This window comes from Otolemur garnettii, unplaced genomic scaffold (assembly GCF_000181295.1).
Source record: "Otolemur garnettii isolate 467f Iridium unplaced genomic scaffold, OtoGar3 scaffold00065, whole genome shotgun sequence".
NCBI lineage: Eukaryota > Metazoa > Chordata > Mammalia > Primates > Galagidae > Otolemur > Otolemur garnettii.
This window is the reverse complement of record NW_003852460.1, coordinates 7,196,132-7,211,960: the sequence shown is the minus strand read 5'-3', so window position 1 is coordinate 7,211,960 and position 15,829 is coordinate 7,196,132. Positions and strand designations below refer to the sequence as shown.

Below are 15,829 nucleotides of genomic sequence, written 5' to 3'. Positions count from 1 at the left end.
ACGTGAAGGCATTAGAGAGATTTGCTCACCATTGACCATGCATTTAATTACATGAATAGTTTTTGAATACAACAAATCTGTAATTATGAGATAAAAACAAGTTACGACCAAGCCATCAGCGGATGAACACCTCTTCCTGTGCTTATCTGTCATCTGTATATCTTCTTTGGTGGGGTGTCTATTCCAGTCTTCAGCCCGCTTTTTAACTGGGCCGTTTCTTTTCTTACTATTGTATTTTGAGAGTATTTTTGTATGTCCTGAATACAAATCCTTTGTCAGATACATGATGTGCAAATATCTTCTCCTTGTCTGTGACTTCTCAAATGGAAACTGATGGCAAGAGAGTGCTTTTTTTTTTTTTTAAACGAGTAAGGGTCTTTTTAGAATCTTGCCATTTCAATCAATAAAAAGGGCACAACAGGCTCTTTCTTTAACTTGTGTGGCAGAAAAAGAGCAACTTTAGGAGAAGTATAGTCCACAAGACCTCTGAAAAACTAGAGGAAGGGATCTTACAGTGCACAGAATGTGGCCCTCTTGGTAATAGACTAAAGGAGGCTAAAAGAGAAAAGTAGCCAATTGGGGCGGCGCCAGTGGCTCAAAGGAATAGAGCGCTGGCCCCATATGCCAGAGGTGGGGGGTTCAAACCCAGCCCTGGCCAAAAACTACCAAAAAAAAAAAAAAAAAAAAGAAAAGTAGCTAATTACCATTCACAACAATGCTCACACTAAAAAATACTCCGATTTTTAAGCTTTGAGGGAAGAAGCTTAAAAATCCTCTGTTGGTCTCGGGGAACAGGTAACAAGCACATTATCACTGGACATAACTTTTAACTACACAATTTACTTCACAGGAAAACAACATTTAGACTGGGATGCTGAGTGAGAATTCTGGACTAAAGCTACTTGTTGGCTTTGTGAGTGTTTCAAAGCATGCGCATTATTATTTCTTGACATCATGGTTTTAATCTCAGTATGAGGGAACCCAAGATGCAGGCTGCTCATTTCACAGTCGGTTTGTAACCACTACAGAACTATTTACCTTTCCAAAATGTTAATAAGTTATCCACACTGTTTTTGCTGGGTCAGAGAACGTGATCACACAACAGACAAGGAACGCTCACACTGTTAATAAGCAGGGACAACACGGCAGTCCATGCCCTGAGGGATCGCAGGAGAACACATGCCAGGGTGTCCCCTCTCATGCAGCTAATGATGTGCTGGCCACTTCCCAGATGGCTGGTTGGGCATCTGAAGACGGGAGGAGCAGAAGATTTGCCACGGAAAAGGAGCACTTACATGCACCAGAGCCAGCATGGGGAAATTCACCATTTGGCAGGGCCTAGTGCCAGGTGTAGTTATGCTTAAAGAAAAACAGCTAACAGTGAGCCTCTCTGCTCAGCGTTCAAAGGGAAACTAAAAAATTAAATAAATCATCCCAAACAGAGATAGAGTTATTGCTTTTCTACTAGCCCCTCTGCTTCAGGAGGAGGCCCTCTCTGGGATATAAATACAGGCTGGCATTTTTTCCACCAGTATCCTTGGGACGGTGCTCGGAGGCCTCATGTTTTGCCTCTGCTGGGGCCGGAGCTCTTATTTGCTTCTGTCAGGCTGAAGGCTGTCAAACAAGCACTTCAGCTGCTCTTCGCCGAGGTGGATTTTGTCTTCCAGCTCCCGCTGCTCGATGATGAGAGCTGACTTCATCTTCACAAAGTGCTCATAGTCGGCAAGGCTGTCCTCGCTGAGATAGTTGGCCAGGATGTCAAAGACCACACGCTCCCTGCGGTCCAGGTTCTCCTTGAGCTCCTTGGCATCCTCGTGCTGCTGGATGAGGACTCTCTGCTTCTCGAGCAAGGATTGCTGTTGAGAGAGAGACAAGCCCACTGAGCACTGTACGACAATAGGGGCTTTGGCCAAATCTTGAAAATGCCAGCACCTTTGGGGGCTGGTCCATGGCTGCCCATCAAATTGCCAACAGAAACGCTGATGCTGCCAGAGACCAAATGGGATCTACATAGGGACACAGGTGGCAAGAGCCTTGTGGCTATGACAGGCTCCAGGCCTGCCCTCCCAAAACGCACGCACAGGCCTCTCTGGGATTCCTTCCACTGTCTGGACCTCCATCTCCTCCCACGTACCTGGATGCTAACAGAAACAGTGGCAAGCAGGAGTGTCACCAAGTGACCAAAGTGAGACACTCAAAAAGGCCAGACTCAGGGACACCTTCTTGGGTCAACGCCCTTCCCATGACAACTCTGTGGGAAAACCGGCAAAGGAGAGCACTCTAAACAAATTCCAAGGCAGGATTCTTCAACCCTCAGGGAAGGAGGAGGCTGTAGGTGCAGCTGCAGGATGTGCAAGGCAGGACTGCAGACGGACAGTGGGCATCAGTTCCTTTGCTCCTCATAAAGATCCTGCTCTGGGGAACACACACAACCCCTTCCACAAACACTACCCTCACAGTCACTCTTGCTGTTCAAAGAACATGTACCTAGCTTCCCTACAGATTCCAGCTTTTTTTTTTTTTTTTTTGAGACAGAGCCTCAAGCTATCCCCCTGGGTAAAGTGCCATGGCATCACGCTCACAGCAACCTCCAACTCCTGGGCTCAAGCGAGTCTCTTGCCTCAGCCTCCCAAGTAGCTGGGACTACAGGTGCCCGCCACAACGCCTGGCCACTTTTTGGTTGCAGCCATCATTGTTGTTTGGCAGGCTCGGGCTGGGGATTTGAACCCGCCACCTTAGGTGTATGTGGCTGGCGCCTTAGCCACTTGAGCCACAGGCACCGAGCCCAGATTCCAGCTTTAATGCGAACTAGAGGAGAAAGAGAAGCATTAGGCTGGAGAATACAGGTGTGAATCCCTGACTGTCTTCCGAGCATCGGGACAGCCGCTCTGGAATGCTGCTCAGCATTGGCCACAGCAGAGGCATCTGGGGATGCTGGGGCACGTTGCCAAGTCCCGGACACACAGAGGGGGCTCAGCAGAGAGCCCAGCCGCTCAGCAGGTGCCACTGTTATGAAACAGGACTGCAGATGGAGCCTGCCCTTGGTGTGCTACTTTTGTGCCGTGCCTGTGACCACACTACCTTTGAGAGCGTCCTGGCTGCTTGTGTGGAACCCCTGATTCACAGGTGTGCACGACAGTGTCAAGAGGCAAGGCAAAGTAAAGCAGTCCCAAAGAAAGGAATATACTTTTTACCTGATTCTGGAAATGTGGGTCAGGTTGTCAAAGTCAGCCGGGTTCATGGGAACTTAGAATCGTCAGGCACAGGAGGCCCCACGTTTCCATCAATGTTGTGTCCACTTTTCCGACTCTACATCATTTAACTCATCAGCATGTCTCAGCAAACCTTAGCTTGTTTATGCCTTGGCTGCCAGACAACAAAGATTCTCGTCCAGGCTGCGCTGGACACCCAGGCCACTGCACTGTACCTGGACAAGGTCATGGAGTGTATCCTTCGGGTCAGAAGGTGAAGCTGTATCAACAGGGAAGAGCAGCCCACGGAGGGTGGCCCCAAACCACCCTCAGCCAGCAGAAGGGGAGGATGCTTTTTCTGCTCCCCGGAAAGAAGTTCAGATGTTTTATGAACAGTAAAGGTGATCACCTTGACGGCCTATATGTGCAAAGAAGGAAACTAGATGTTTTACTGATATGTGACCTGATTAGGAATAGAAAGGGGTCACAGGGAAGTAGGAGAAAAGTCTGGACTCTTAGATAAGGAAGTTAAAAAGGGCCCTGGAACAAACAAGGAGTTTCAGGAATGTCCTGAAAGTGGAGAAATGGTCACAGTTACACACACAGCAAAATGTCGCAAACATCACAAGACTAACAGGCACCCCCATAGCACTATCAGAAAAATAGCAGGTAGCAATTACTGCTAAAAAGAAGAGGAAAATGGGCACATGTAGCAACTGAGGTAACCTGCAATCAATGAAAAGTAGACAAGAGTAGCTAAGGACCTCAGGGGACCGATGAACAGCTTTCTAAATAATTGTAGGAAGACCTAGGATAAGACACTCACACTGGTGCACTGGCTTTGTGTGCCAGTTCCTCTCACTCGCAGGAGGACCCTTTTACAATCTCTTTGGAAAAATCTATGCTTATTCATGCTTTACTTTAAATAAACTGTCCTCTTTTTCTTTACTTTAAATAGATGGCACTTTTTTCTGCTGCACTGGAGTCCTGGCTGCTTTATTCCCACTATCCCCATACCTCACTTTTACTGTGACTTTGCTGAATTTGTTATTTCTGCTCAACAAATCAGACCAGGTCTACACAACAGCTCGAGAGGCTGAGAGACCCCTGACATGACCTAAGAGGTAAAGCTAACAGGGTAGATGTTATTTCCCTTATACGTAAAAAAAACCAAAAGGCCTACTGAGCAATGTCTCAAAAGTCACATACCTTACCAACATGAGAGTCACATACCTTACCAACCCTGTTGTTACATCACAGCAACAACAACAGTAATTAAATATCACCTGTTACCGAGTATTTACAATTCATCTAATTGTCGGGGTGGGTAAGCTCTGGCAGGGCCTTACATGTAGGTAAGAGTTAAAGGGAAAAAAAGGCTATCTTTTAGGAAGAAAACGCTATCAATAATTGTCAGCAGAAACATGTGAAAAGAGGTCCAACAACAGCAACAGCTCCTCCAGAAGATCACAGCCCCGCAACCCCCCACAATGGCTCAGCTCCCTGGGCCTGATTAGCACCATCCCCCTCAACCAGAAGGAAGGAGAGGCAGTGGAGTGTGCCGACATTTGGACAACCTCTTCCACTTGGCAGCAGACAGGCTGTGTGGAAACCATGCCAGGAGCTGACTTCTGAGACAGTCCAGGGACAGCCTTGTCACAGGACCACCCACCTGTTGTGTCCAGATCAGATGCAACTGTCTGCACATACCTGATCGCTAGGAGAAGCGCTGTTGTCCAAATTATTGAGGGCATTTTCTACCCGGGCCAAGCGGCCTGACAGTGACAGCAGGAGGTTGACCACTTTGTCCAGGTCCCCGATGAACATACGGAACTTGTCGAACTCACTGGGTTTGCAGACACCTTTCACGATGGCCTCTACCTCGGCCCCCAGCGCGGTGTTGGCCTGCACGTCCTCCAGCAGGCTCTCCCGGGCTTCCCGGAGCACTTGCAGCTTGCGGCCGATGCTCTCAATGAGCTCCTGCTGTGGGGCACAGGAGAGCATGGGAACATGGACAGCGCTGAGTGGTCTGCCCCCAACCCTCAGCCACAGGGATTCTAGGAGGGATTCGGCCCAACTGGGGTAAGCTTGCTTTTGCATCAAATAATAGGACATTCACAGGACCTGGGGAAGGATGACTTCTGGCTAAATTGTTGACATTTAAAAATAAGAAAAAAAAATTAGAATAGTTTTTTTTCTTTTTTGAGACAGTGTCTCACGTTGTCACCCTTGGTGGAGTGCTGTGGCATCACAGCTCGCAGCAACCTCAAACTTGTGATTCTCTTGCCTCCCAAATTGCTGCTACTACAGGCACCCACCACAATGCCTAGCTATTTTAGAGATGGGGTCATCTCCTGGTCAGGCTGGTCTCCAGCTCCTGAGCTCAGGCAATCTACACACCTTAGCTTCCCACAGTACAAGGATTACAGGCATGAGCCACCCCACTGGGCCTCTATTCTCCTTTTGCTAACATCCTATTAGACAACACAGAATTGGGGTCACTGATGCCATGCAAACCTCTATCTTTGGAAGGATTCTCAGGACAATATGATGCCCTGTTCTTTTACCCTTTGGAAGTTACCAGTTTGAAGACTTACACAGAGAGAGATTACTGAGTCTTAAGTCTAGTACTGAATTCCACAATTAGAAAGTGTTCTCCACATATAAACAGCAATTAAAAACTAAGCAAATAAACAGATCCCAGTGAACATGAAAGACACTCTTTTATATTACCTACCAAGTTCAGCGTCACTAAAATATAAATGACTTTTTTTGTACTATAGCAAAATATACATAAAATTTACCATCTTAACTGTTTTTTGGCATAGCTCTGTAACATGATGGGCATTCTCACTATGTAACCATCACCACCGTCCATTTCCAGAACTTTTATCTTCCCCATTGACATTGTATAACCATCCAACAGTAAGTCTCCACTACTCCTCCCATCAGCCCTTTAAAAGATTATTATTATTATTATTTTGTTGTTGTTGAGATAGGATCTCACTCTGTTGCCCAGGCAAGAGGGCAGTGGCAACATCATAGCTCAGTGCAGCCTCAAATTCCTGGGCTTGTGCTATCCTCCTGCCTTGGCCTTCAGGATTACCACACCATGCCTGGCTAAGTTTTTAATCTTTTACAGAGATGGGAGTCTCATTTTGTTGCCCAGGCAGGTGTTGAAGTCCTGGCCTCAAGCTATCCTCCCACCTCAGCCTCCCAATTTGCTGGAATGACAGCCATGAGACACCAAAGCTGACCAGAAAGATGAATTTTTATTTATTTATTTATTGCAATTTTTGGCTGGGGCTGGGTTTGAACCTGCCACCTCTGGTATATGGGGCCGGTGCCCTACTCCTTTGAGCCACAAGTGCCACCCAAAGATGAATTTTCAAAAAGCAAAATCAAATGTAAAAAGCATGAACGCATTAAATCCCCCACTGTTACCCAGTGAAAGCGCCTATGCTACTGTGCTAGGCACCATGTCTAGGTTAGCAGCCTGCTTTACATGGCACCATGGCTACGCCAAGCAGGCTAAGCTACGCTTAGCTAGGCATGCTCCCACACTACTCTAGGCACAGTGCTAACCTAGATACGCTTGGCCTACTACTAAGCTAAGCATGCTACCTCTCTACGCTAGGGATGTTAAGGCACGCTGTTGTGCCAGGCACATAAGGCTGCTGCTACACTAGACACAACTACATTAGGCATGCAAGGTATGCTGCTACGCCAGGCACAGAGGTACGCTAGGGACGTCTTTTAGGCAGGCAGGTACATTAGGGATGCGCCGCTTAGGCACTAAGCTCCACTAGGCACCCGTTGTTTAGGTACGCGCTGCTTAAGCACAACGGCTACGCTAGGCACGCGGCTTGGACACGCAGGTAGGCTAGGCATGCGTTGTTTAGGTACCCGCTGCTTAAGCACAACGGCTAGGCTAGGCATGCGCCGCTTAGGAACTGTAGGCGTGTAGTGGCTCTGCTAGGCACGCGGCTTAGACACGCAGGTATGCTAGGCATGCGCTGCTTAGGCACTAAGCTCTACTAGGCACCCGTTGTTTAGGTACCCGCTGCTTAAGCACAACGGCTACGCTAGGCACGCGCTGCTTAGGCACTGTAGGCGCGTAGTGGTTCTGCGAGGCAAGCGGCTTAGACACGCAGGTATGCTAGGCATACGCTGCTTAGGCACCCAAGGCACCCTGCTACCTTAGATACGCAGCTACAGCTACGCTAAGTGCGCAGGTGCCTCTTAAGGTTGCAGCAACGCTAGGCGCACACTACTTAGGCACACAGGTACACTATGCATGCCTCTTAGGCGCACAGCTATGCTAAGGCAGCTTAGGGACCTGCTGCATGCCTTTATGCTTAGGCACGCCATTACGCTTAGGCATGATTTGCTACGCTACGCTAGCTATGCTATACGCAATGCTCCCTTTGCTAGGCTACGCTAGGTTCCCTATGCTAGGCTAGCTACCAGAGGTCTCTGTCTCACATTGGTGCTCCCAAAGAGAATCTCCACCCAGTGTTGACGTCCCTCAAGTAAGCCCACAGTGTGGAGTGTGACCGCTTAGCAGAAGATTCTTCCTTTTGGGCCAACCTGCCCCAGGTTCACCTCCAGGCCTCCTTCCTGCAGTCCACGGGACAGCCATCCTCACCACCCTCACTGCCGACTGACTGGCATGGATTTCTCCTGAGAAATCCACAGGGAATTTATAAACTGCTATGGCTTTCTCTGGTCAGGCTCCAGTTGTTCAGGGTGTCAAGACATATTACTATTTTAAAAATGTATGTGCCTAGGTCTTTTGTTATCCCTTAGTGCGTGTACACTGTGTGTCCATTTACCCACCTGAGATAGTGTGCTGTGTACACTTGAGTTTTCATCAAGGGTTCCTGGCTTATAACCCCCACAGCCCTTGTTATAATGTTGGGGTGCTTGAGGCCTCAAAAAACACACTCTCTTTCTGACTGTATCCTGGCCTCCTCTCACCTATCCTAGGCAGGATTCTGATCTTTCCCTTTCTGATTATTAGTAAAAAGACTCTTATTTCAGAGAGGGTCCTGCCCTATGTCTGGGAGGAAGGGTACTGCTCAGAGAGACCAAGAAGAATCTAAACAGACAGGCCTAGCTAGGTTTGCATGCTTGGCCTAACTGCATTAGATTTCACCCTTCTGTTCAATCATATTCCTAGGTACATGGTACACTGACATGTGGTCAATCACACCTGTCTCGGGAAGTCTCCATAAAGGGTCCAAGAGGTCGGGGCTCAGGGAGCGTCCAGAGAGCTGAAGGTGGTATCCCAGGGAGGTCACGTTAGCTCCGTATCCCTTTCCCTGTTTTTGTTTTGAGGGTCACTGCAGGAAGCTCAGATACTGGCTGTTACAGATTTTGAGAGGAGGCCTGATCCCAGCAGCACCAGGAGTGCTGAGGTATGGACCCTATAGGCTGCTTTGCCCGCCACCCAGCAAGCCTAGCTGCTATCTCCTGTGGCACGTGGCCTTCCAGGAGGATCAGGCAGAAGATGGTGGGAGTGGACACCAGGCGCACAACTGCTTCTCACCACTCCATTTGGGTGGGCTGAGGCTGGGGAGGGGGTGGCTGGAATTGAGACCTGGGCCGTTTCCTTCCTCCACCTGGTACTTCCCCAGGTGCCCAGCTTTGCTCCACTTTGGGGAAAACAAGGACTTTTCTCCCTTTGCACCTACTTCTTTGTTCTAGGGGAAAAAATATAACCCTTAGTGATTCCAAACTTTGCTTCTAAAGAAACCTCACAACTCAATCTGGGTAGTGTCTTTTCTGAGCAGAGTCTGCCAGAGCTGCCCTCCTAGAGTGTGGCTTCTGGAAAGAAGGGAGAAGAGTGTGGTGGTAGCCTGTTGGTCACATGAAACAGAGAAACAGGACCACTGAGTCCCCACCCCATGGAAAACCGTGATTTATAGGATCTGCAGCTCAGGCTGCATCTGCTCAAGTCACGCTCCCTGGACTGGAGGTGTAAGCCCGCCTCTAGCTCAGTGACTCATTCAATTCCAGAGCTGTCACTGCAGCAAGGTGGCATCCCCGGACCTTGAGTCCCCTGAAGCAGAAGCACTGAGTGCACATGAATGAAGGAGGCAGGACCAAGCCATGCTGCTTCTAAAATTCAGAATTCAGGAAAACAAAGTGACATGTGTACAGAGTGCAGTTCTCTGTACCTAGGCTGTAGTCTAAATTAAAATGGTCCAAACAGTACAGTTTTTCTGGTTTTATGAGGAGAAAAACTGAATGCATTTTGCATTTCTTTTTTTTTTTAAAGGAACAAGTAACCAGAATTAAGCAAATGGTACCCTGAGCCAGATATAGGGTCTCTAAAAGCCCCAAGACCTAAACTCTTACCTTTCACTTCCCTTTATAATCTCTTGAACCAAAATGTTTACTAAATTGAAAATAGTATTTCTTTATGTATGTCATAATATTTCCTCCAGAATAAGTCTATCATAATTAAAGATGTGGTATTTTTTAACATCCCTAACAATATAAACAAACTTTCAACATAATCATTTGCAAAGGTCTTGTCAAAATGAAGACAGGAAAACGAGAGAAAGAGGCTGGGACGGAGGATCATTTGATGCCAGGAGTCTGAGGCTGTAGGGAGCTATGACACCATGGCACTCTGGCCTGGGTGATAGAGCAAGACTCTGTCTCCAAAATAAATAAACTAAAAGTCAGCATTTTTAAACAAAGTTATTTTTAAAATGCTAGGTCCAAGGTTGGGAGTGGTGGCTCATGCCTGTGATCCTGGGATATAACTTTTAGAGATGGAGGGTGGGCTGTTTTAGCTCAAAAATTTGAGATCAGCCTGAGCAAAAGCAAGACCTCATCTCTATAAACAGCCAGTGTTGCAGCAGGGGCCAGGAGTCCCAGCTACTAGGGAGGCTGAGGCAGGAGGATCACTTGAGCCCAATAGTTTGAAGTTGCTGTGAGCTATGATGCCACAGCACTCTACTCAGGGAGACAAAGTGATTCTCTCTCTCTCTCTCTCTCTCACATACACACACACAGCTCTAGGTCTAAAACATAGAATGCTGGTTCCCTCTTTTCCTTTTCCCAGTGCTCATTATTTGAGGCAGACAAGGCCCTGAGATAAACACCACATGGCATCCTCTGACCCTGACTTTCTTTGGAAACATCTCCATTCATTATGCTAAGTCCTTTTTGTATAAGGCAGTCAGTTACTCAGACATCACAGGTCTAGACTGCTGATGCACCATAAAGATTTAAAGCTAACAGAGAAGTAATGATGTCAGCACTGATAGGAACAGCTGTCCCACTGTGACCACCACGGCTACCCATAAACTATGCTGGAGTCCTGTTCTAACCTCATCTCGGCTCCCTCCCTTTCCACACAGCCCCAGCACTGGCTTCTGCTGCTTGTTGCACTCCCAACCCGGGACCTCTGCACCTGCTGGCCTCCCTCAAGGCACACCTTTCATGGACCTGCCCTCATACCACTCCAGTCTCTGCTTAGTCATCTCCTCCTGAGAGCCTCTCCACAATCACAGACCTTTGTCTCTCTCTAGCCCTTCACCCTGTTTTAATGCTCTTACTGCCCAATGTATTACATCAAGGGGTAGTAAATGTTTTCTATCGGGGGTCAAACAGTAAATATTTAGACTCTGCAGACTACATAATCACTGTGGCAACTACTCAACTCTGTAGCCTTAGTGCAAAAGCCACCACAGACTGTCAGTAAATGAATGGATGTTCCTGTGTTTTAATAAAACTTTATTTATAAAAGCAGGTAGTGGGCTGGGCTTGGCCCATAGGCTGCAGTTTCCTGACCCTGTGCTATGTGTATGTCTATTTTTGAGGCAGCTGCCCACCTCTTCTCCAAGAACATAGGCAGGCTCCCTCAGGATTCTGTTGTCTACTGCAAGACCCTTAAGTGCCTGGGTGAGTTGAGGCAGCTGCATGAATAAGGTCGTTTGACAAGGTACTTTCACTATATTTATGATCATCTGGTAATAAAGGTTTGAACTTGAAATTCAAAGAGGACAGGTGACTTACTGAAGGTCACACAATTAAGTCTCCTAAATTTTAGTTGGGGTAGAGGGGACATATAAGTTGAACTCAAAATGTAAGAGAACAGTGCTTGTTTACTAGTTTGATGCTGGATCTTTTTATTTATTTATTTATTTTGAGACAGGAGCCTCAAGCTGTCCCCCTGGGTAGAGTACCGTGGTATCACAGCTCACAGCAACCTCCAACTCCTCCTGGGCTCAAATGAGTCTCCTGCCTCAGCCTCCCAAGTAGCTGGGACCACAGGTGCCCGCCACAACGCCCAGCTATTTTTTGGTTGCAGCCATCATTGTTGTTTGGCAGGCCCAGGCTGGATTCGAACCTGCCACCTTGGGTGTATGCAGCTGGCGCCTTAGCCACTTGAGCCATAGGCGCCAAGCCTTGATGCTGGATCTTAATAGTAGAGAAAGACAGCAAAGAGACGCTGTGGAGAGGCCCAAGAACAGAACAGAAAATCAACCACAAGGGGCTTAGTAATACTGCCCTAAATTTCACTGTCCTGCATGAAAGCTGAACACAGATGTCCTCAGACTCAGGGTTCAGGGTCTGTGCTGGGGTAGAACTATGTGGTCTCAGCACCGCACACCCTCCTACCTTCTTCAAGGAGAGGTCATGGTCCACGTCACTCCCTGAGTCCTCCTCAGGCTCTTGCTGACCCTGCAGGTCCTTCATCTTGATCAGTAACTCTGCCTTGGGGGCTGACGTGCTGTAGTAGGCAGAATTGGTGGCCAGGGAAACGGCTGCAGGTACACGTGGCTCATCTTTCCTGGGTAAAGACAGTGGCACTTCAGTTAGCTGCAACCACTCCTGCAGACCAACCCTCAGCCTTGCTCCCTGGGTGTCGACAAGTCACAGTAGGTACTAACAGAAGGACACCAGTCGGAGGAAAACAAGAGAGCGGGTACTCAGGTTAAAACTCGGGTTGGGGGAAGCCTCCCCAAATGGATGCTCATTAAGTCTATGGTATATAGTTTTTGCAAGAAACTTAACAGGAAATGTCTAAAAATTCCCACTGGGAGTCTGGGGTGATGGGGACACAGGTGTGACCCTGTCTATAAACTCGGCCGCCTTGTGCCTTTCTACCAGCAGCCCGTGAGCTCCTCTTGCCTGGGTCCTATCTGTCCCATTTCTCCTTCCCCACTACAACTCTGAGCCCCCCACCCTACTGCCCTGGAAGAACGTTTGTGCAACAGAGCACGTACAAACAGCACGAAAGATATCACTACACACGCCTCTGGGTCACACGACTGAAGGCGGGGCTGCTCGCAAAAATAAATAAGGCCAATTCTTTTGTGCAGATGTAAATAAACTATATACCAATTTTCAAGAAACTGACCCACGAAGGAACACGCATCCTCAACCCAAGGCTTCGCTCCTCAGGTGCAGGGATTTCATGTTGGGCTATGGACACTAGACATTGGGTGACCCTGTGGTGGGGCTGTTCCCTGCACTGTAGGTGTGGAGCAGCCTCCCTGGGCCTCACCCATCAATCAGGTGCCAGGAGCACCGTCCCCAAGGGTGACACTGCTAACTGTTCCCTGGGGCAGTCAACACCCCTGCAAAGAACCAAGCAGACCTGTGGGCATGGTCAGAAATCACACTGGCCTCTGGCCAAGAAAGCTCTGTGGACTGCAGCATGCATTTCTGTGCCTTTGTTGCCCCCCCCCCCATCCTCCCCAGGGATGGAGCTCTCAGCCTTTACCTTCAGTTTCTCTTTCAAGAGGCTCAAAAAACAAACAAACAAAGTCAATCAGTGCCAAAGCACCAGGGATCCCTTATGAAAATCTGCTCCCAAAGGAATCATGAAAATGAACAGAGACGTGCGCCTGGCCCCTGCAAAGGCAGAGTCACACACAGGCGGGAAGGCGCCCGACTCACCGCTCCTCTGTGGTTCCAGGGGAAGGGACTTTGGGGAGCAGCTTCCTGCGCTGCTGAGCTTCTTCCAGGAGGTGCTCGTCTTTGGGGAATATGCCTTCCATCAAGTCCATGGCGGTCTTTATTTTCACACTGGGATCCAGGATGTCGGCCAGGGACTTATCCTTCCCCACGATCTCCCGGGCCAGCTCCTCCGACTTGAGGTCTTCCACGGTCTTCTCTTTGGCCTTGACGTAGCCGAGCCCCGGAGGGGAGGCGCAGCCATCTTTCTCCAGGGGCGCCTGGGCGCTGGGGGGCTCCGGGTCGGCGCCCTGCCGTGTGTACACGCAGAAGCGGGAGTAGCACTGCTCGGACGTGCTCAGCGTCTTGATCTGGTCTTTCTGCAGCCCACTGGGCAGGGCGGGCAGCTCAGCGGGGCACGCCAGGCTCTGGCGGCTCTCTCTCTCCGGCTGGGTCTCGGAATGCACGATCCTGATGGGCACCATCTTCACTGTGGTGTTACTGTCCATCACCCGCTCGATTCTGGAGGAAAGAGAAGAGCCACGTGCCACATCACAAAGCGCGTCCAGGGACAGACTCCGACTGACCAGACTCAGAGACTGACCAGACTCGGATCGGCAGGTTGCCGCCCTCCCCGTAGGGATGGGAGACTCTTATCAGTTCCCAGGCAGAAGCGCCCACACAGACGCACATCCTGGATGTGGTACAGGGGACTGAGAGCTTCCTTCTGCCCCTAACTTGGCCTCTGGACCTCAGCATCTGACTCCTTCCATTCCCAACCCGTCAGCCACACACCTAGGGTCTCCCTGGGCTCACAAAGGGACACGAGGATTGTTTAATGTTCATTTGTGGTTTTTCCAATTATATTGCAAACAAAACCAGCCCCACTCAGTTAAATTTTCTTTTGTGGGTGACTCTGCAGAGAATGGGCATTCTTTACAGCACTACTGTTACTAATTTAGTCGGGGGGGTCCCCACGTGTTCTCAGGGCCAGAACAGAAATCCTCCTGGCCCAGCCCTGCTGAAGTCCATGCTGTGTGCCCTCAGCCCACCCCAGGAGCCACCTTTGTGCAGACCATGATGCTAGTGAGATGAGGACCTGGTGTTAGACAGGAAGCTGGTGGCTTCCGTGTTACCCTAAGTCCCCCCCAAAGGGCACACATTTCCTTTTATGTACAGTTTCTGGGTGAAAGGAGCTGGGAGGCACCTATAGCACCCGGGGAGGGGAGGATGGGAAAGAGGCAGCTAGCTAGCCCAGCTGCTGTACCACCAAGGACATTTTGGAGAAAGAAAAAAAAGAAAACTAGCCAAACTCCCAGGACCCAAACTCACGATGTTCCTAATTCAATGAACTACAGATCACTTCTACAGAGATATACCCGCAGACCCGATTTTTCGGAACACAAAAGAAGCTGCCATGTTTTAAGTTAAATGCTGTTGTGCTCCCTTTAACTGGTGACTGGGAACACAAGAGGATTCCTTCTCTACTTATAAGGGTATGGTGCACATGCTATAATGAAATACTTTGTATTTTCCTCCTTCCCCGCCATAGAAACCATGACGAACTGGTATGTTTTATGCAGGTGCTCAAACATGGTTGTCACAACCACTTCTTCATGAGGAAATTGTTAAAAGCCTGACTGTGGAAAATGCCACTTAAATATGTTGAATTTAAGAAGGAAACCTCTGCTGCCTTATCCAAGGAACAATACCAAAAAAACGCTTTGATTCGCTTCACTCCACACCTAGAAAGTCTGATCACCTATTGCGGACATTCAAGTCACCCCTTCACAGAAGACATGAGTGTGTCACGAGCACAATAAAATCACTTTGTGGTCCCAAATGATAGATGACCTGCCACATGGGAACACTTAATGATGCCAATGGCCAAAGATCCCTCATTAGCTTCAGGAAGCACTTCACCACTTGCTGGAATCGCTCATAAAAGAACTCATAAAAGACAAGTGAGAAAACTAAGACACTGACTGCAAAGAAAAAACATGAGAACTACTACCCACCTCCTACAGCCCTCACACAGGCCTGGTCTCTCACTGGACCCTCCATCTCCCTATTAATTCCTGTCACCACACCCAGAGGGGCCGACCTGCTGGTGAAACTGTCACAGGCTTTGCCCAACACAGAGACCACTTTGTTGCTTTTCCTTTTGCTATGAGCTAAATGTTTATGTCCCTTTAAGAATAATACACTGAAACCTACCCCACTAAGATGATGGTGTGATGGGGGGGCCTTTGGGAGGTGATGAGGTCCTGAGGGTGGAGCCTCATGGATGGGTTCAGCGTCCTTATAAAATGGACCCCCGAGAGCTCCCTCGCCCCTTCTACCATGTGAGGACACAGTGAGAAGGTGCCATCTCTGAACCAGGAGTGAGTCCTTGCCTACCACAGACTGCCAGCCATGCTGGGATCTTGGACTCCCAGACTCCAGAACTGTGAGAAATACCTTTCTGCTGTTTATGAGTTGCCCAGCTATGGGATTTTGTTTCAACAGCTCGGACAGAATAAGACAACTATCTTTCGGAATCTAACGATGTTACCAATTATAAGTCTATCTGAATAATATTTTATCTACATTTTAAGTAATACAAAGCAGTTCTGAACCACAGATAAATCTGTGCTTGAGTGTTGAACATAGTTTAAGATACAGTATCAGTAATGCCCTTTCTCTGCTGAGTTATTTTGAAGCTTACAAAAAAAAAA

At 48.6% G+C, this 15,829-nt stretch overlaps 1 protein-coding gene across 3 annotated transcripts in view; it reads right to left on the bottom strand.

The window, feature by feature from the left end:
- Nucleotides 1-687: 687 nt before the first annotated feature.
- LOC100952101 (protein Shroom2) overlaps nucleotides 688-15,829 on the bottom strand; it is a 67,239-nt gene continuing 52,097 nt past the window's right edge. For 2 of the 3 annotated variants that reach the window (XM_023515051.1, XM_023515052.1), the window contains 4 exons: nucleotides 13,116-13,634; nucleotides 11,832-12,003; nucleotides 4,902-5,174; nucleotides 688-1,856 (listed from right to left, as the gene is read on the bottom strand). In XM_023515051.1, coding sequence (XP_023370819.1) covers nucleotides 1,590-1,856; nucleotides 4,902-5,174; nucleotides 11,832-12,003; nucleotides 13,116-13,634 — 1,231 coding nt within the window. In that variant the 3' untranslated portion in view covers nucleotides 688-1,589. The remainder of the gene's footprint in view (nucleotides 1,857-4,901; nucleotides 5,175-11,831; nucleotides 12,004-13,115; nucleotides 13,635-15,829) is intronic. The other variant, XM_023515050.1, reaches the window with a different exon arrangement.